The sequence below is a fragment of the Gigantopelta aegis genome, chromosome 8 (genome assembly GCF_016097555.1).
Source record: "Gigantopelta aegis isolate Gae_Host chromosome 8, Gae_host_genome, whole genome shotgun sequence".
Lineage (NCBI taxonomy): Eukaryota > Metazoa > Mollusca > Gastropoda > Neomphalida > Peltospiridae > Gigantopelta > Gigantopelta aegis.
The window spans coordinates 36,347,452-36,368,493 of record NC_054706.1 but is presented as its reverse complement, the minus strand read 5'-3'; the positions used below and the strand labels follow the sequence as shown (position 1 = coordinate 36,368,493).

General features: G+C 34.4%; 1 protein-coding gene across 8 annotated transcripts in view; it reads right to left on the bottom strand.

Moving 5' to 3' along the window:
• The window catches only part of LOC121379435 (protein pangolin, isoforms A/H/I/S-like), a 120,312-nt gene that overhangs the window by 11,861 nt on the left and 87,409 nt on the right, over nt 1-21,042 (bottom strand). For 2 of the 8 annotated variants that reach the window (XR_005958843.1, XM_041508073.1), the window contains exons 5-11: nt 18,921-18,956; nt 14,422-14,512; nt 11,207-11,416; nt 9,730-9,916; nt 7,254-7,425; nt 2,453-2,531; nt 1,447-1,524 (exon numbers count right to left, since the gene is read on the bottom strand). Coding sequence is in view for 7 of the 8 variants with exons in the window: in XM_041508073.1 (XP_041364007.1) it covers nt 1,449-1,524; nt 2,453-2,531; nt 7,254-7,425; nt 9,730-9,916; nt 11,207-11,416; nt 14,422-14,512; nt 18,921-18,956 (851 nt within the window). In the remaining variant the exon portion in view is untranslated. Of the gene's footprint in view, nt 1-1,440; nt 1,525-2,452; nt 2,532-7,253; nt 7,426-9,729; nt 9,917-11,206; nt 11,417-14,421; nt 14,513-18,920; nt 18,957-21,042 lie in introns of those variants that run through there. The other 6 variants (XM_041508068.1, XM_041508071.1, XM_041508069.1 and 3 more) reach the window with 4 other exon arrangements.

Below are 21,042 nucleotides of genomic sequence, written 5' to 3'. Positions count from 1 at the left end.
GCACGCTTTGTTTGGTTAATAAATTCATAATGTGAATGTGAAACATTAACCTGATTTAAGCTGCAGAATGAAAACAAGCCCTTTCTTTTACCATCCTGTGATGAATGTTTATACAGGTACATGTTCGGTGTATTTTCATATTGATGGGAAAACATAAAACTCATTCTGTGTTAATTTACTGTAACATTATATTGATTAATTAGTTTATTTATTTATTCTAAAAAATATTACTAGTGATCCACTCCCCAAAAGAAATAGGTGATTAAAATAGCACACGCTTTTATGATTATGAAAATATATAAACACATGCACTATATGTAGCTGTTGTGGACATGCAACAAGATACAACATAAATACATGATAAATAAAATATACAAAGCAAGCAGATGGACATATGTATAGCAGACAAAAAAAAAAGGAACATATAATTTAGGTATATATAGACACATCTACAGCAAGCAAATGGGGGAGATCCACAAAGAAGCATCCTAGATGCAATATAAGTGCTAATGGACACACGATGCATTCAAGATGCACCTCTGTAAATGTGAGTGTCACACTCAAGTCAGTGTTGAAGAAAATCTGAAACAAAACAAAAGCAATTGTGTCAGAAAGTCAACAATACTGTATTGCAGGATGCACAGATGGGGCGTGTTGAAGAAACACACGACTGTCTTCTCGCGTAAATAAAAACGATGATCGCGGGAAAACGTTGGAATCTTTTCATGCACACAACAGATGACTGCACTGACCAATGATAGAGCAGCTACAAACCACAATGACCAATGATAAAAGCCGCTAATGACTGCAATGACCAATTAACAGCGGTAAACACCAATAGTTGTTCACAATCCAGGCAGCATTCCATGCAATATGAAATACCCAATACAGGCTTTTCAACGGGTAATGGATCCCTGAAGGATGAACTACCAAATACCAAATTTGAATGGAGACTGTTCTTTGAGTATATAAAACAGATGGCAAATGTGATTGATTAAGCCAACCAATCAACAATAGCATAGCCTTCAGAAACAGACCTATCAACAAGACCTGTCCTCCTGGCATCATGCCAATCGTATCATCAAGCAAAGGAAATGGAATTGAAGACCAATCAGCAGTGATGTTACAAACAAACTGTGGACCGAAGGTAAAAAAGCATGCCAGGTGATATAAAGGTATTACAAAAAGCTATAATATATAAAGCAGCTACAACACAAAGCAATTAGGTTGCCTCAAGCAGGGAGTCACGGCTCAAAGCGGTCTACGACAAGCACTTGGATATTGTATATAGTATTCCACACAACAATCATTCAAATTGAACAGTCCCAGACCACAGGCACAGTGCATGCAACAAAGCCAGGTCACACTTGGTATACAAAAGCATCTTGGCCAGGTGGTTGCATGTTTGGGGTTTTTCGTTAGCATGCTTCTGGAAAGATACCTTACTATCATAAGTTGGTGGTGTTTTTCGTTTCTAAATCAGCAGAAGTCTCTACAAGTTGACACTTGGACTCATGCAGTGATCTGAAAAGAGATAAGAGTCCATTGCAGAAATGGTTCTCGCACAGCAATGGAGATGGCCGCATGGAGGGGAAGACACATCAGCCAGATGGATGTTTGGATGGACGAAACGGGGCTGGACACTTATAATGGGTTGGGGTATTGGAACCAGAGGTGCTTTGTTAGTCCCAGACCCAGTCTGGGCAAGCGATCTGCAAAGAAAACAAGTTGAGTAGATGTACCGAAGAGAAAAACAGGACCGAGAGAACACTCCCTGGGTTAAAGCAAGACTAAAAGGCTCACCTGACATCAGTTTCAACTAACACCGTGATGAACAAACCCGTTCATTGGTTTTCAGTTGTTGTGAATATACGACTGATGTTAAAAAGTTTAAGTACAGGACTTTCTAGTTCTCTTCGTTTCCAAAAGACGTGATAATTCATCAAGACATGTTCAACTCATTACTGAGAGAAACTGGACATTTTCCTACTTCCCCTAGGAAATTACAGATATTTATTTTTATTTTTATGTACTTGGCAACCAAATTGAAATTGAAAGAAAAAAAGAAAAAGAAAAAAACCAACACCATGTTTCTCTTCCAACTGACACTACTGGTAATTGAGCAGACAGTAAAACCAGAACAGATAACAATTCCTTAACAATGCTACTCAAACTCCACTCCACTCAAAAAAACCCCCCCAAAAAACCACACACCCAAAAAACACCCCCCAAAATAACAATCACCACCAGAAAAACAACCCAAAACAATCAATTTAAAAAGTTTATAAGGATTAATTCGTGAAATTATTCTCGTCTACCCTTGTATTTTCACAATGGACTGAGCCAGGTTATTTATCGAGAAGGTCCTAACTGCTAAATAGGGTCGAGAGATGAGTGAAAGACCTGTACTGGACTTTTTGACAGGAGCCGGCGTGCAGGACAACATGCCTACCTGCATGGCTTGCACCACTGTGTCTGCTGCTCCATTCCGTACCTCGCTCGACACTTTTTCGCTTGGGTACATTCACCTACTGAAAACAATAACACTCAACATGTTTACTTCGTGTCAAATGATTGAAGTTATGAAGAAATGAAAGATCATTTTAAACCGGATTGAGCAGTAACCACTGATCAACACAGCCACTGTTGTCACTAATAATGAATACACATCAGCCACTGCTGTCACTAATAATGAATACACGTCGGCCACTGTTGTCACTAATAATGAATACACACCGGTCACTGTTGTCACTAATAATGAATATACATCGGCCACTGTTGTTACTAATAATATAATGAATACACGTCACTGTTGTCACTAATAATGAATACATGTCAGCCACTGTTGTCACTAATAATGAATACAGGTCAGCCACTGTTGTCACTAATAAAGAATACACATTGGCCACTGTTGTCACTAATCATGCATACACGTCGGCCACTGTTGTCACTAATCATGAATACAAGTTGGCCACTGTTGTCACTAATAAAGAATACACATCGGCCACTGTTGTCACTAATAATGAATACACTTTGGCCACTGTTGTCATTAATAACAGTGCTCAAACTTGATGACAATTGTCGTCGTTAAGATATAAATTGCTGTGGGTTTGGAGTATCACCGATGGCACTTTTGTGCTGCTGGATAAAAAATTACTGACGTCGGTAAAAATTCCTCAACAGCAAAATGAATATGTCTGGTGAGATAGGCAGGGTTAAAATTGCCGCCGGTGGGCAGTTTCACCCACAGCAATGTTTTTTTTAAATGCAGTTGGTGACAAATTCTTACGTTCGAGCACTGTAATAATGAATATACTGCCGCTTCCTGATTCTCTTTTAAGTAGCTGCTTAACATACTGGCTTTGAGTGGACATTTTTATAATATTTAATTCTAAACTTTTTCTCTTTTGTTTTAATTGTGCTTTGCCGATATTGCGAATTATTTCAGCCTGATATCTTGAATGAATTATTAAAACTTTGCAATATAACAAATCAGAAGACACGAGAATAATGGACATTGTTGTGTTTGGTAATAATGATAAATATTATTAAAACGATCAAATACTTGATCTCTTTCATGTAATGCAGACATTTCTTTCAAATTTTAAAAATACATTTCCTCTTCTAGATTTTATGTAATTTCTTATCTACTTTTTAATGAAACAATGAACACAAACTTCTTTTTAATGTAAAAAAAAAAATAATAATGAAAAAGAAAAAAAAGAAAAAAAAAAAAAACATTTATATATTAAAAAAAAAAGAATCATTGCTTAATGGCAGACTTAAAAGTCTAATCCAATCAAGGAATCATATTTTATGTTTCCTGTTGTAGGACAAAACAGTTTTACAGTGAATGTTACATTTGTAACACAACCCTTTGTACAATTGATTTTTTCCAAAGCAGCAATCTCCTAATATCCCCTTGATGACAAAGACATTAAAACTGGAATTACTCAATAAAATATAACTAGGTCACGAGGGAGAAAAGCATGATACCAATGTCAGCCAATTTAATTACTTTTCGCAATTAATGCAACTTTTGCTACATTTTCAATTCAAGGAATCTTTTCATGATTGCACAGACAGAGTTTGAAAGCAACTGTGTAAGACTTAAAATCTAAAGAGATAATTTTCACTGGTAATCAATTTCTTGCCAGAATGTTATTTTTAGCCAAGAAAAACCTATTCAACATGAATGAAAAGGAAAAAAATTGCAAAAAATTGATTTCTATCCAAAATCTCCCATAACTGCCTCAAAGAACATTTTGGTGAATACAAAATCAAAGATTAAATTTAACCGGAATCAGACTTATTCAAGCTGGCACAATGGCTGGTGACATTTTATATGGGGTTCTGCCCGATAGTGGCTCTAATATTTGTACAGATAAGCGTTATCTCCACACAAAAAACATTCCTTCTATTCAATCAACGGGCTCAAGTTTTCATCAATTTATTCAGCAAACAAACCGCATCGCCACAGAAATAAAATGCTCACTATCTTTTTTTCATTGTCAGTGACAAAATCCCTCTCCGCTAATGCTCTGACAATATAAATTAGTTTTGTAAAATATAAGCATGCATAACTTAATGCCGAAATTGGGCTTCAAAATAAGCACAATATGTGACAACTCATGGACAAGTTACCACAAAATACGGAATTGGTAATCCTATACAATGTAATTGATGACACGTTCATCAAGCTTACAATTCCCATTACTACTTCTGTATAATCCATTCATAGATACACTGATGCTTTAATTCTTCATCTGTATCTCTGTACTATAATTGTATTGATACTTGAATGTGTATCATAGATTTGAATAATGTAATTCATGTGTTGTTTTCGTTCAATAAGAGTTCTTGACATTACTGTTAATTTCCTGGTAACCCAAATGACCGTTCTCGACTCCCATGCCTAATGTTTTATTTAACATCCACATTAATTTACATGTCATTCTTTGAGATCCTTTAGATACAATCTTCTATAATCCTGCCCACAGGGAACGCTTTTTTCATACTATGGAATTTACTTCAAGTTAATTATTTCTGAGCCAATATATTTCTAAATTGAACATCATTTTTTATATTTATTTTGTTATTTCCAAAACACTTTTACTGTTTTCTTTATGTCAAACCAAACTGAAATTATTTAGAAAACAGATTTTTGTAGGAGGATGGGATGGATTATAAGTTATGTAAGAACGAACTGACAAGATGGTCATAGAAAAACAGAAAGAAATGTTTTGTTTAACAATGCACTCAACACATTTTATTTAGTTATATGGCGTCAGACATATGGTTAAGGACCACACAGATTTTGAGAGGAAACCCGCTGTCGCCACTACATGGGCTACTCTTTCCGATTAGCAGCAAGGGATCTTTTATTTGTGCTTCCCACAGGCAGGATAGCACAAACCATGGCCTTTGTTGAACCAGTTATGGATCACTGGTCGGTGCAAGTGGTTTACACCTACCCATTGAGCTTTGCGGAGCACTCACTCAGGGTTTGGAGTCGGTATCTGGATAAAAATCCCATGCCTTGACTGGGATCCGAACCCAGTACCTACCAGCCTGTAGATGGCCTAACCAAGACGCCACCGAGGCCGGTAGATTTTTATATGAGGATGGGATGGATTATAAGTTATGTAAGAACGAACTGACAAGATGGTCATAGAGAACAAAGCCTAGCACTGGTCATACAGGGAAACAGATTTTCAATGATGTGTTTGTTATTTTTAACAATTTGACAACAGATATACTGATGGTTACTTCTTCATCATACACCCCAAAACAAATAAGATTTTAGTTTGGATAAATATAACGTACACACATTTTTTTTTGTCAGGAAAAAAAGTGCACTAACATATGGAAACATTTGGTAAATGTCTTTTTTATTTTACGTATGGACAAGCAACATTGTGTAATAATAACAGGCAGGTTGTGAGTCTCGGTGTGTACCTGCATGTGTACTGGAATTTACATAGCAACATGACCATGTACATTGCCATAGTTTGTAGTTAAGTAGGAATGTGATCTGGGTTGGTTTGTTTGTGTTTTTTGGTTTTGGTTTTAAAAAAGAAGAAGAGGAAAATGAGAGACAGCAGAAACCTCCTATGTGGGTTACTCATTCAGGGGGGTCTGGGGGCAGGCCACTCTCCCAGTTTCATTTTGTTTCACTTCTTTCTGCTTTTTATGATTTTATTGTTGTACACTATAATTAATATGTTGCATTTGTTTTTAAAAAAAAAAAGAGTCCAATTCCATTGCAGAAAAAACCCCAAGTTGATTTCTCATCAAGTTTTCACTCATGCGATTTTGGACAAGGACCGACATATAAAGATACAAGCAAATGTTTAAACATACAACTTGTAAATGATATTTTACCAGTTTCTTCCTTTTCACATCTCCCCATCTTATCAAATATTGTTGTTTTCAACAGAGACATTCATTTTGAAAAGTCTTGCTAGCTATCCGACTGCTCCTTTACACAGAACAGAGGGCAGCTACATGTTATATATTCAAATTTCATCGAACAGCAAAGGTTTATATTAATGAACAAAAAATGGTTCAGTTAAGGACATATTACCATAGTGTTAGATCAGTGGCCATGGTAATTTTGACACAAAGTCTAGAATGAAATAAAACCTGTTGCTAATGTTCAAGTTACTTTTATTTAAAAAAATCAGCAGCAAGGTCTCTTTTATATGCACTTCTTCAAACTTAAACCAATAGTTAAATGAAGTTTTGGAAAGGGGAAATAACCCAGTCCGTCCAACAAAAGTTAAAGTTTGTTTTGTTTAATGACACCACTAGAGCACATTGATTTATTAATCATCTGCTATTGGATGTCAAACATTTAGTAATTTTGACATATAGTCTTTAGAATGGAAACCCGCAACATTTTTCCATTAATAGCAAGGGATCTTTTATATACACCATCCCATAGACAAGATAGCACATACCACAGGCTTTGATATACCACTCGTGCACTGGCCTGTCCAGGGTGGGGGGGGGGGGGGGGTGGGGGGGTGGGAGAGAGAGGAGAAAGGGTCGATCCAATGACCCATTAATTTCAGGTAAGAGATACACAATATCCAGCAATGGGACTATTGTTATTTTCATTTTTGTCTTTAATTTTAAAGATTTTCTTGGGTCTTTACACACCCAGTTCAAAATGGACACTGCCAGGTGCCACTCAAGTTGGTGCACAGTTGGTTGCAATAGCCCAACATACAGTTGTTATGTCAACATACCATTCACTCCTCTCGGCTCATTTGTGTTTTCCTTCTTTCTCTTCTTCTTCTTGTTGTGTGATGCGTAATTGTCGCGGGCACTCCAGCCAGGGTAAAGTTGTAAGTGTAGTTCTTTTTCTTTCCGTGCCATGTCATAATATTTAGACTGTTCTGCTCTATCTAATGCATGCCACTGAAACAAAGAGAGAAAAACATCCGTCTGCTTTATCACTGGAATTTTTTTTAGTTTAATTTACATGACATACATCTTCAGGGCTTCTAGAATTTTTATAAATTCCACTAGCCATGGGATCAGTAATTAATTTTCTTTACTAGCACTATTAAAAATTCGCAAGCCCTACTTTACTTTAAGTTAATACAATTTTACTAAATAATAGTAATAATCAGATATGTAACCTAAAGAGGGAGATAGAGCTTTAAAACACTAACATTGAGGGGTGGAATGGGAGCAGGATATTCATATCTACAAAATAGACTTAACTGCAATATTTAACAGACAAAATTTCACTAGCCGTTGGGCATGGCAATAGTAGTTATTTACTAGCCCAACATTGAATATCACTAGCCATGGGAGTGGGGCTACCATAATCTAGAAGCCCTGATCTTATTAAACCATTAGTGACAAGCCAGAGCATCCATATGGGGGGGGGGGGGGGGGGGGGGGGAGAGAGAGAGAGAGAGAGAGAGGGGCAGTGGACCCATCCCCCAATATATACAAGTACCTATTTTTTCTGACTTTTTTTTTTTAAATTAAGTTTCATCGGGGCTCCTTTTTCATGAGTTGGTCCATATGTCCTTTTTCCCTCTTAATCCCCCGCCTCAATACTTACTGAAACTGCCAATAATTCAAGCATATAAAAATTTAAAATGGTACTTACTCATGGCATAATACAAGGTAGTTAATTAAATATTATGTTATGCCGGCAACTAAATACTGAAACACAAACTGTTAACATTTATTTTACTTACCATATTAATGACATTGTACATAAATATCATTTATATTAGTAAAAACAAAAACAAATATGAACACGTAATTACATTAAAAAATAAAACCATCACTAATGGTTCTATCTTTAAATACATTAAAAACAAAATCCACTTCGAAGAATAGAACTTGTAGCCCTGTACTTGATGTGCTCATAATTTAAACCTAAACACCAAAATCCAAAACCAAATTCAGTTTATGAATATGACTTTTGAATTCACATGGTTTTAAGTCTCGTCTGCAAAAACTCCATCAGAATACATTTAGAATACAGACGAGCACACAACACAAAACAATACAAAAACTGTTTGTCAATATGAATACCGATGTCACAAAGTCCCAACTTATTCATACTGGGAAGTTTATTTTTTATTTTTTCTGCAGACTGCAAGAAAAACAAAATCTGCACTTACCTTTCTACCTAAAATCTGGTTTATCGCTGCCGATTCTTTAAGTTTACACTCGGCTAGAACGACCGGCCGCATTTCTTTCATGAAAATCATAAATGCATTTAATGGTTTTTTAATATATTGAGTCTTCTTCTTCTTTGGAGTTTGAGTATTGTTAGGAGGACTTATCTCTTGATCGTAGTTACAGAACCTGAAACAAGTTAAAACCAGCGATTATCGTTCAGGATTTCTTTTGGTTTTTTTAAATCTAAAATTTGTGTTTGCAGTTGGATTTTGTTGTCATGGATTTTGAGACTGTTAATTCAGGTAAAGAACAATGCCAAAGTCACCTGACAGTTTTTAAAGAAGAATTGGAACAATAGGCCACAAAATGATTTTGTTTTCTTCGTTTAAAAAACCATATATAAAATAAATAAAACTGAATTTATTATGTCATCCTGCACCACTGTTGAAACTTGTTTCATTGGTTTATAGCTCACAAACAAAATACTAATCCAGTTTAACATTCCATATGTCTGAGGTTTATCTCTATGTTATTGCAAAAGGACCGATTTGTTCAAAGTTGTCTCACATGAAAACTAATATACAGATTTCGGCCCATATTTTCGAAGCTATCTCAACGCTACCATCTCTTAAAAGAGGATGATGTCACTGTGTTTTAGTGACATCATACCCTACGATAGTTTTACAATATTGTAGTGTTAAGATAGCTTCGAACATCTGTAGCCTTGACACGATTTAAAATAAAAAGTTCAAAGTTAAGCTTTATCAGCCGCATCTTAAGCAACCTCTTATTAACTGTTTTTTTAAAAGCATTTCACCAATCTGATTCAGCGTAACATGATCAACAGAAGTGAAAGATTTCCAATCTTATAAAATGTGATTAAAACCAGTCGACTCTCGATCGGAGAATCGCATTAAAGTAGCACAATCTCTGTTACCATCGAGACAAGTGAAACCCAACTGCACAAACATTGAGCACATGCTGTACAAGAAAGAAGGCTACCCAGCGGACGTGTGTGTGACTTTGTGTTCGGCATTCACATCGACAATTCCGTCAAAACTGTCATCAACATACCCTTCGACCTAAGATTTGGTTAATAGCTGCAGATTCCCGTAGCGTACATTCTTTAATAACCATGGGCCTCATTTCTTTCATAAACAGCATAAAAGCATTTAACGGTTTCTTTATATGTGGTTTTTTCTTCACAGGTTCGGTATTTTGATTTGTTTGGTAGTTCTGCTGATCGTTCATACCACCGTGCCTGAAAAAGATATCTCCTGTTAAAGGTGCTATGTCATTTTAACACTTCTAAAAATAGACATACAGAAAAGAAAGAAAGAAAAGAAACAATGCATGGTATATATATGGCCACTTGATGCCTGGTCCATGGTTTCAGAAAATAAATCGATTGGATTCTGCATCAGCTTCAGCTTTTTCTCAGCAGCAAATCATGTTTAATATACAGTTTTCCAAGATGGAAGAATGCTACAGAATATGAGATACCTGGGAATTTTTTTTTTTTTTAATTTTGATTAGCAACATTTTTAGTCAATTAAAAATTAATTAGCAATTACTGTTTAATGTTTTAAAATTGTGTAGACATCTCTGAAACTTGTATAATGAATCATGATGTGATACTAAACAAAATGTTCCCTGGGTACGTTTATCAGTAAGCACATTAAATAGAAAATACAAAAATTAAACATATTAACAGCTATTGAATCAATAATGCAAATAATAACATAACACAACTTGATGGACTTAGGAGTTATTACTATACTGAAACAAACCAAATATACTTTAAAAACTCAAAATACGACAAAAATACTGAAATACACATGAACGTGTCCACTATGTTGACATCAGTTTCAATACTGCAGCTTATATATTAATAAAGGTTTAAAATTAATAGGGTTTCACCAAATTTTGTATACCCAATCTGACAATAGATAGCTTACAATTATTCTGAATAAGAGTTACTTTGTATTTTTAAAAATAAATTTATACTTTGCAGTGTTATCAAATTTACAAACACTGATTAAAAAATATCATTTGGTGAAAATTTATACTAAATATTTAGGCAATCCACAAAAGGATTAAAATGTTATTATAAGCAATTAAAATAGTTCAAAATGACCTTGGCCGTGTAAGGGGCAGATGTATGGGCCTGAGATGTGTTCAGATGAAAGATTCACTCACTTAAGCCAAATATGAAATAAATCCTTAAAAAAAGAATTATGCATTAAAAAGCAACTGAGAACCTTTTACAGTTCCAAATGACATTGATTTTCCCTGATCATTACATGGACAGGATGTACTGCTGGAAGCTATCCCACGACCTCAGATTACATTCATACTTTTGGTTTTGGCGTGTGCATGTGCGTGTTTGTCTGTTTGTGTGTTTGTGTGTCTGTGTGTTCGTTCATGTGTGTGTGCACGCATACGTGCATGTTTTTGTGTGTGTGTGTGTGTGTGTTAACTGACTGTATGTTAGCTAAAAAACAAAAGGCAAAATTATTAATTTATAAACAATAAAACAAACTGTGCTCACCTCTGACTATCTTGGCACATGTTGGGCGGCATTCCCATGCCTGGTTCTTGTTTCATCCCAGGGCTGAGCACTGAGGGGGGCAGCCCCGGTGGCATGCCTGGGTGAGGTATCAGGGCTGGAGGACCAAACCGTGATATACTAGAGTTTATTAAAGGGGTATATGAACTGGAAAAGGCACCTGAAGAGATTGGATACCCTGGAGGCCGATGCCTGGAAGATAAAAAAGAAAGAAAGAAAAAGAATTAACATTTAATGTGTCAGAATGTTTTTCATAGATTAGGCTTTGTTTAAATGGAACCTATTAAAGTTCACATAGAAACTCAATAAAAAAACAGAAGATAAAAAAGTACCATACTGAAATACTGCAAACCATAAGTTTGTTTTGTTTAATGACACCACAAGAGCACATTGATTTATTAATCATCGGCTATTGGATGTCAAACATTTGGTAATTTCGACATATAGTCTTACAGAGGAAACCCGCTATATTTTTCCGTTAGTAGCAAGGGATCTTTTATATGCACCATCCCACAGACAGGATAGCACATACCATGGCCTTTGATATACCAGTTGTGGTGCACTGGCTGGAGTAAGAAACAGCCCAATGGGCCCACTGACAGGGATCGATTTCAGACCGACCACGCATCAAGTGAACCTAGAGAGTCATATGCATTTTATTTTTTCCAAAACTACTTGTCATAAACTGGCATCATTTTGATAAATGTTAAAATAACCTAGTGGCTACAGTTCTGAGTTCTCTCTCTTATGAAAACCTAAGACTGGTAACTGGTTTTTAGTGGGTTACCTACAAGCACTGACACTTTCACATTCTAAGAAACACTAGGAAAAAGCAAACAAACCCTGAAACATATTCAGCATAAAAAAGTGTTTTCTCTATATTTTGAAACCCTTATATTTAAAATGTGAAACAGATTTCCTCAGCAACAATAAATCTATCCATTATTTTTTTAAGATATATATATATATATATTTGTGGGTTTGTTTTACTTAACAATGGCTAAGAATCGGGACAGAATGCAAGGTGTTACACATCAGTTTACCAGTGTGGTTTGTGGCATGTGCCACTCAAGTCTATCTGCCAATCAAATAAGCTTCCAGTCAAGGCAGACATGTTTTTATTAGATGAAACTGTCAGAACCAAACCTGGTTTTGTAAAGCTAACACAATGAAAAATACTGTCTGTAGAGATTTTTTAAAGGAATTTCTCATACAAAGATAACAATGAAGTCTTCCCCCGTATTACTTATTGTTCATTTATTCTGCAAATGGGGCAAACATTTATAAATTCTCCATTAGAACTAACTTTATATACTGAGGCATGAACACAAAATCACTATAAAGATTTTTTCATAGAAAAGAGAAAAATATAATTAATAATTGTAAAAATGTTATGACAATTTAGGATAATATGCTATATTTTAGATTTGTTATTGGATTCTTCAATGCTAATATTGTGTGTGTTACTGCCAATCAGGTAGCATAATATAGCTATTTTTGTAACTACCAGCGATCAGTCTAATACCTATAGCGTCACATGCATATCCAGATTGCAGAAGTTAAAACCATAGCTTAACCCAAGACAATGGGAACAAAAAAGAAAAAGAAAAAACACCCTAGTTTTTTTAACCCATTATTTGTCATGAATGCACTCTACAATTTTCCAGCGAGTTCCAAGATGAACATAATAACCACAAGCTTAAAGAATCCATTCTGCCCGGATGCAGGAAAACAATAACAGAGTGCTGGCCAATTCAGTTTTCAAATGTGGCCCATCTAATTGAAGAGGCGTATGGATTACAGCAGATGACCATGACACTAACAAGAAAATAGCACGGTGTCATCACAAAGACACTGGCATTATTAGCTCCGATTTGATCCCAAATGATAACATGACACGGCTGCCACTCAATTACAAATTACTTACACAAATTTGCACGATAATAATGAAATCGCATAATAGGACAATAATCTATCCGAGGACATGGGCATCATCAGAAAATGTGAGAGATTTAAGATGGGTTTTTTAATACGGAAATTATACGCCACAGAAAACAAGGATCACTCATAATTTTGTCAGCTATCTGCCAAAGACCGATCCTCCCCATTGAAAACATATCAAACAGCTATTATTCCTCACCGGTGTAATTCTAAATTATTGTGTTAAGTGACAAGGCTCGCTGCATAGCTCTCGTAATTGTCCGCGATATGACATCTGACACTTATACGACTTTTCAATATAAAACAATAAAAATAATCAAGTACATCTAGCTCCTACGGTTATCCATAAATTACAGGCGCAAAGCGAACCTAAGAGGCTTGGGAATGGGAGTCTGTTTTTTCCATAGGGTCATAAAATCTTTTAATGTACAGCCAGATGGCAAATAATTTGCTTGCCTTGTATTTATGTACAAACACAATCAAGCACACAAATGAAAAAAAATATCTAGGTTATAGATTTATTTTTTTATTTTATTTTTAAAATTTTGTTTTTAATGAAATGAAATAGAAGACAAAGTAATTATCATGAACTGCGGCAGTTTGTTTACTGACACCTCAGCACACGGTTTAATATAAAGGATATGAGCTGGTGACATTACATATAACCTTTTTTTTTTATCACTTTCTATATTACACAGCCATCTTGTGTGTGAAATGTTTTAAATGACACTTGATCAATATTTTGAGAAGAAGAAAGATATAATTTTTAACAACATACTCAAACATTTTTAATTATGATTATATAGCATCAGACATATATTCAAGGACCACACAGATAATAAGAGGAATCCCCACTGCTCCCACTCCATGGGTTACTCTTTTTGATCAACAGCAAGGATATTTTATACGCACCACCCAATAGACAGGATAGTACAGACCACAACCTTTGTTAAACCAGTTGTAGAGCATTGGCTGGAATAAGAAACAGCTCATTGATCCCACCGATTGCGAATAATCCTAGATAAAGTGCACATCAAGCGAGTACTATACCACTCGGCTACATCCCAACCTCGAATTCTACTACATTTTCATTTTCTCTTTTTTACTTCCAAGTAATTTCCATGCTAGTTGGTAGAAAAAATAGCACAAATAACTTTCTTTTTTATTTGTTTTTAACTGATGAACATATAAAGTATCATCATCTAGATATATAAACAATAAACTAAGATAACTTGTAAAAAAAATTGAATGTTTACCAATGTACTGATGATAATTCTGGACCGTATAAATGTGGTGGAAACTGCCCTGGATGTGTTGGGTATGCGTACATCGGTGGACGAGGTAACCCTGAAAACAAAAACATTTATCACTTTAAACTCAATTCAAACTCTCGTACTGAAGCTAGTTTGCATACACGAATTCAAACTGGTTATTGAAGCTACTTTCCACATACATAATACAGACTACTGAATTAAAGCTAGTTTCCATACACAAAATTCAAACTATGATAGTGAAGCTAATTTCCATTTGTGTTGCATTCATACTATTAAATTAAAAACATTTACTATGGAAAAATTACAAACATAAAATTGCTGCCAGTCGATGAGCATTAATAGTACAGGGCTTGAACTTAACGACAGCACTGACGGCAATTGCAGTTGTTGTAATATGAACTGATGTAGGCCAGGGATATGACCTACGGCACTCTTGTGCTACGAGATGAAAATTTGATGAAATTTACTACCGTCAATAAAGTTCTTCAAAATGTATACACAATTTTGAACATTTGAAAAAGACTTCACACGGCAAAATAACCTTTTAGTCCAGTTTATTTGCTGCAAGAGTCACTTTTCAAAAAAATGCTGTAGGGAGGCTCATAATTGCCATCGGTGGGCCATTTCAACCAGGGTAGTTTGAAAACAAATTGCTGAGGGTGACAAATTCGTAAGTTCAAGCCCTAATAGTATTACATGTAAGTGCTATAACATCTAAAATAACACACAATAGATGAGTTAACTTGATGCAACAGGCTGTCCATTTAGTTTTCATTTTAATACATGTTGTTTCCTGTTATTTGCACTTATCTTAACCACACCAGATATGATGTAAACCTCACTGAGAAGTATGATTACTTTATTTATATGTACTGAGTTCCCTTTCTAAAAAATCTGTTTTTTATTTTTATTTTTAGAAATAACATTAAAAAATTCAAGTGAAGTTTCTGCAAGCATACAAAGTTATTTGTGTAAAACTAATTGTATGTAGTTCTTGATTTGAAGCTGGTTGCACTAACTTTGACTATGACTTCACTTCACTTTTCAGCTTCCAAAACATAAAAGTAGATTGAAAAAAAAAATGTTGGGCATTTTGACAGTCAAATAAATAAGTTTCCACTTTATAATTGGGATTAAAATAATGACAAAGTTCAATTTTTGACAGCGGAATTGTGTTAAAAATAATATCTAGATTCTAGAGGTAATAAATCACTGGGTCATCATGTACATGTTAGTGTTTGGTCCATGTTAGTGTAGCTTTAGCTTGTAACTACTTCAACTAAATGGTTTGTCTGAAAGTATAACCTTGAATAAACCAGAATTTGACTATTCTGAAAAGTAGATTATATTGCTTAGAAAGTCAACATTCTTCATTACTGGGGATACAAATAAAACACACACACACAAAAACAACAACACCAAAAACAATCCCCTCCACACCCCACCCCCATAAACTGAATAACAGCTACACAAGTAACTCACAAGTAAATACAGCTGAAGTACGTTATTGTCAACATTACTGATCACAAACAGTGGATATATTCAGTCTGGCTTTACATCACAGATCACCACTTTCTGAGGCCTCGGCCCTGACTAGCAATCAACAAATGCCAGTTCCAGCCACATTAAGCTAATTAGTTGCCAATTACAAAAGAATGGCAGAAATGGAACAACTCATTTATTATAATATTAACCCCCCCCCCCCCCCCCCACTGCATAGATTTTTTTTCACATGAAATTTACTGGTGATATTAAACAGGGTTTCTAGATTATGGTAGCCCCACTCCCATGGCTAATGGTATTCAATGTTGGGCTAGTAAATAACTACTATTGCCATGCCCGACGGCTAGTGAAAAGAAAAGTCAAATGTTGCAGTTAAATTTATTTTCTAAATATGAATATCCTTCCCCACCCCAACCCCCCACTATTAGTGTTTTTAACCTCTATCTCCTTCTTATTACTATTATTTAGTAAAATTGTATTAACTTAAAGTAAAGTAGGGCCAATGAATTTTTAATTGTGGCTAGTAAATGTTTTAAAATCACTGATCCCATGGCTAGTGGATTTTATAAACATTCTAGAAGCCCTGTATTATATCAGTCATACTAGTTAAAGTGAAACCCCTCAAAATCAGACCCTCTGAAAACTGGAATTTCTTCAAAACTGGACTTGTTTTCAAGGTCCTTTTTAAATATCAGTACAAAACATAACCTCTTTAAACTTGAAAGCCCTCTAATTTTATTAAGTTTTTATTGGGTCCCTTAGGACCACATACTACTTTCTGTTCACTACGTCCGCTTAGTTAGGTCACATACAAATACTGTCTCTGTCTATTTGCCTTTTATTACCACATTGAACATTACAATTTTACTCATTTTGTAAAGGCAAATCATCTTCACTATTAACCAACATTCTTTGTACAACACAGCTTGATTTTTTTTTATTTTTTTTTAAAGAGATTCATATGCTTCAATATATATATTAAAAACAAAATAGAAATTCAAATATAATTTTATTACATCAATTTAATTGGTTTTCAAGAAATATTAATTAATTAATAACATAATCAGAATACTATTTAAGCAGATTAGGAGGACATTAAATCATAAAAAGCTATGATCTTTCTTATGATAAACTGATAAACTAAGCTGTTTTTCTTTCGTTTTTCTTTTTTGAAGAGCATTATCAATAGAAAAACTATGTGATTATAGATTAATGTAAGATGCAATCTAAATTTTACTATCTGTGACTGGTGAACAATTTAGCATGCAGCAAGCACTAATCTGAAAACTTGCATTACAAAACATGTAATATACTTATGAGAAAAAACACAAAAAAAACAACTAAATGATCTAATGTAAAAAGTAAAATAGCAAAACTAACATATTCAAGTATTATTCACAAATGAGTAAATTTAGTTTTTGAATTTTTTAAAACTCATATTAAACATTTTGATTGTGAAAAAAAAAAACCCCACAATAAAAAACACTAAACCATATAAACAAAGAAACAGGATACTGACATGGAAATAAAAAATTAATATGATCATCACAATTTTTCAATGGCCTCACAGCACAACATATTTTTCACCCGTATGACGAGACTAAAATCTTTATGCAGTATCTACAAACCTCAAGTATTTAGGCAAAAATAAAAATCTAGTGTTTGCCTGTCCTCTTCATATCAACTCTTTTTAAAGGCGTTTTTCAGAGTTTTAACTTTCTTTATGTCATGAAAATGAATCTTTGTGTTAATTTTTGTGAAGGCAGGAGATGACAAACCAAAAGATTTTTTTACATACAGCCGTAACGCTACATCTACAACTGTACTGTGAAGGACAAACAGTTTTTAGAAGATTTCCATCTGTATTTAAACCTGAAGATTCTTAAACCTAATACACAGGAAAGGACAGACACAAGCTTGCACACTATACACACGTATAATAATAATCTGACATTTGTGTGTAAAACCTGAAGAAAAAAGGGTAATCAGTTTTTTACATTAAGCAAAAATGCTTACTTTGCAGAACTATGTTCATTAACTTTAAACTTTTGGAATGAAATTTAATTTCAATGTTTCTGCATATATTGAATGTAAGGTTTAAACACACCGTCCTGAGTCCCATTTGGCTTAAAATATCCTTTCGACTGTCTTATGCAAAGATATGATTTTGATCATGGAATATAGTTTTGCCATTCAGATTTAAGAAGCAATCTTATCACTAAAATCACCTGAAGTAGATAAGGTAGTTGGACCCTTAAGGGTTTTTTAGCACTAAGATCACCACGTAAAATGGGACCTCGTGCATATAAGTGAATTATCTGGGTCCTCTGTATAATGGTATAACTAGGAGAATAAAAAAAGCAGAAATATACAAATGATGTAATTAACAGAAAACAATGTGTGCATGGCCAATTATTGTAATTAGGTCTAAAGGGCACATATAAAATTTAACAAAACATATGTCACATATGTTGACGACACTTGACACAAATCAAACACAACAGTGGATCAATGTTACAAGTGCTTTACAATACAAGCTTTGACCAATACAAGTGGCACAATGAAGTTACATCTACTGTTACAGGTGACCCAATACAAGTGGCACAATGAACTTATATTTATTGTTAGAGGTAACTATGTGCAACAGAACTATCTAGTTTCTCATAGATTAGTTTACATAACATTTTCAGAATGGTACTGTCTTTTCCCTTCTGTTCTATCAGTTGTGCCCCCTCTCCTCGTGAATCCCAAATAGACTGAAAATTCAGTATTAAGTACTGAACTTCCAATTTACATTGAATAAATCTGATTGAATTCTTGCAGATGGACAAAGAGATAGCAGGATTTATGTTCAAAATCAACATTTAAAGTGAGATAAACAATGCAAAACTATCAACTGCAGGTCATTCACAGTAGTGAAAAAAAAAGAATATATGTATATATGTATATAGCTCTATGAAGTAAAATTTTAGTCTTACAAACACAGGGCTTGCCTAAAGTGTCGGCTTCTTGCCCTAAAAATACACACACACCAAATACACAATAGACATCAGTGCACAAATACACAGTAAATAACACAAACTAGTAAACCATCAACACCAAAGGTGAATCACAAACTCAGTTTTCCAGCATATGAGAGAATGAATGTATGTGTGTTTAATGTTTTATATTATTATTATTGTTATTGACCAAGGGTAGTATAAAGACATGGTAAAAATATCTTAATCAGACTAAGCCATACAATATTAACAGTGTTCGAAATAAGCACTTGTTCGTTTGTCCTGACAAGTGAAAATCTGCTTGGACAAGCAAAATATACCTCAATGGTTGTCCGGGGGGACAAGTGAAAAATGTTCAATGCTGTTTCATTTTGAGCAAACAAAACTAATGTCCTTGTACTTGAATAAAATTAACAATTTATTTGGACAAGTGAAAGTATTAGCAGACAAGCAGATTTCCAGATATATTTGTCCGGTGAACTGGTGAAAATTGCTGCTTATTTCTATCACTGATTAAACAGATGCTGCTGATGATGATCAAGATGATTCTATACAACTCAGATGGATTAGTGTTACTGGTGTAACTTGATACTGTCGTGAGGGCTATTTCCATGGATTACCAGCAAGGGACATTTTAATATACAATTTCCCTTATTGAGGACAGGTCAGCACAGGATATGACCTTTGATACAGCAACCCCCCCCCCCCCCCCCCCCCCCAAAAAAAAAAACAAAAAAACAAAACAACAAACAACAACAACCCCAAAACAAACAAAAACACCCCCCCACCCCCAAACAACCAGTTTGTTTTGTTTAACTACCCCACTAAAACACACCGATTAATTAATCAGTGTGTACCGAAACACCACACAAGTGAGACATTGGGCTTCCTGACAGTGCGAAAATGTAAACGTTTAAGAAATTAAATTTATATGAAAATATTCCACTAGAACATGTTTTATGTACTTGTGACGTGTCTTCATTCAAATCGAAGCACATATACTTGTCAAATGTTGTTGAAAGCAATAAGTCAGAGTGTGGGAAAAGTCGTACTAAATATCACATGCCATTTTACACAAAATGTCAAGTAACGGACTGTGAAGTTTAGTACCGATTTGTTTGGAATATATCATCACTAATATATTGGATCACAGTGAAAGCAGGTCATGTATGATGTCAGAAATGGCAAACAAAAGCTCAATGTATTTTAAAATTCTGTAATAGGTTGTCAAAAAAACATAACAGACCAATTTTTAACCACTGTTCATGTTATTTTGTGCATATTGTTTTCAATGATAGAAAATTAAAGGCAATCAAAATAACCACAAATATTTAAGCAATATGACAATATATCTACATACAGTTATCTAGACTAAAAATATATTTAAGAATTTTCTAGTTTTAAACACAAAATAATTGTAAATGGCGGAAACAGTGATATGAAATATATAGGCATATAAAAGCAATAACATTTTTATTTACAAATAATGAGTGGTATATATATTATATATATATATATATATATATATATATTCACTGTTGCAAACATACAAGAACATACAATGAATATATTTATTTTCAATCTTCCATTCACAGTGCATACATTTTTTATCATTTTATCTCAACATAAAATAGAATTTTTTTTAAACTTAGTTTTCCCTTATTGTGAATACTTAGTCTGACCTCTCACCAATGGCAGATCCTTCTATTTAAATGTTTATATATGATTTTTTGTTAATAAGCTACTTTAAAAAAAGAAAAAAAAGTTTGTTTTGTTTAATAACACTACTGGAGCACATTGATTAATTAATCATCAGCTATTGGATGTCAAACATATAGTAATTCTGACTCATAATCATCAGATGAAACCCACTACATTTTTCCTAATGCAGCAAGGGATCTTTTATATGCACTTTCCCACAGACAGGAAAGCACAAACCACGGTTTTTGTCCAGTTGTGGTGCACTGGATGGAATGAGAAAACCCCCACCAAGGTGGTTCGATCCTGCGATGCAAGCACCTCAAGTGAAAGCTACTTTAAAAGAACAAACCTGAGCTTGTAGATATTTTAAAATGTTTTTGGCAAATTAAATATTTCTGCA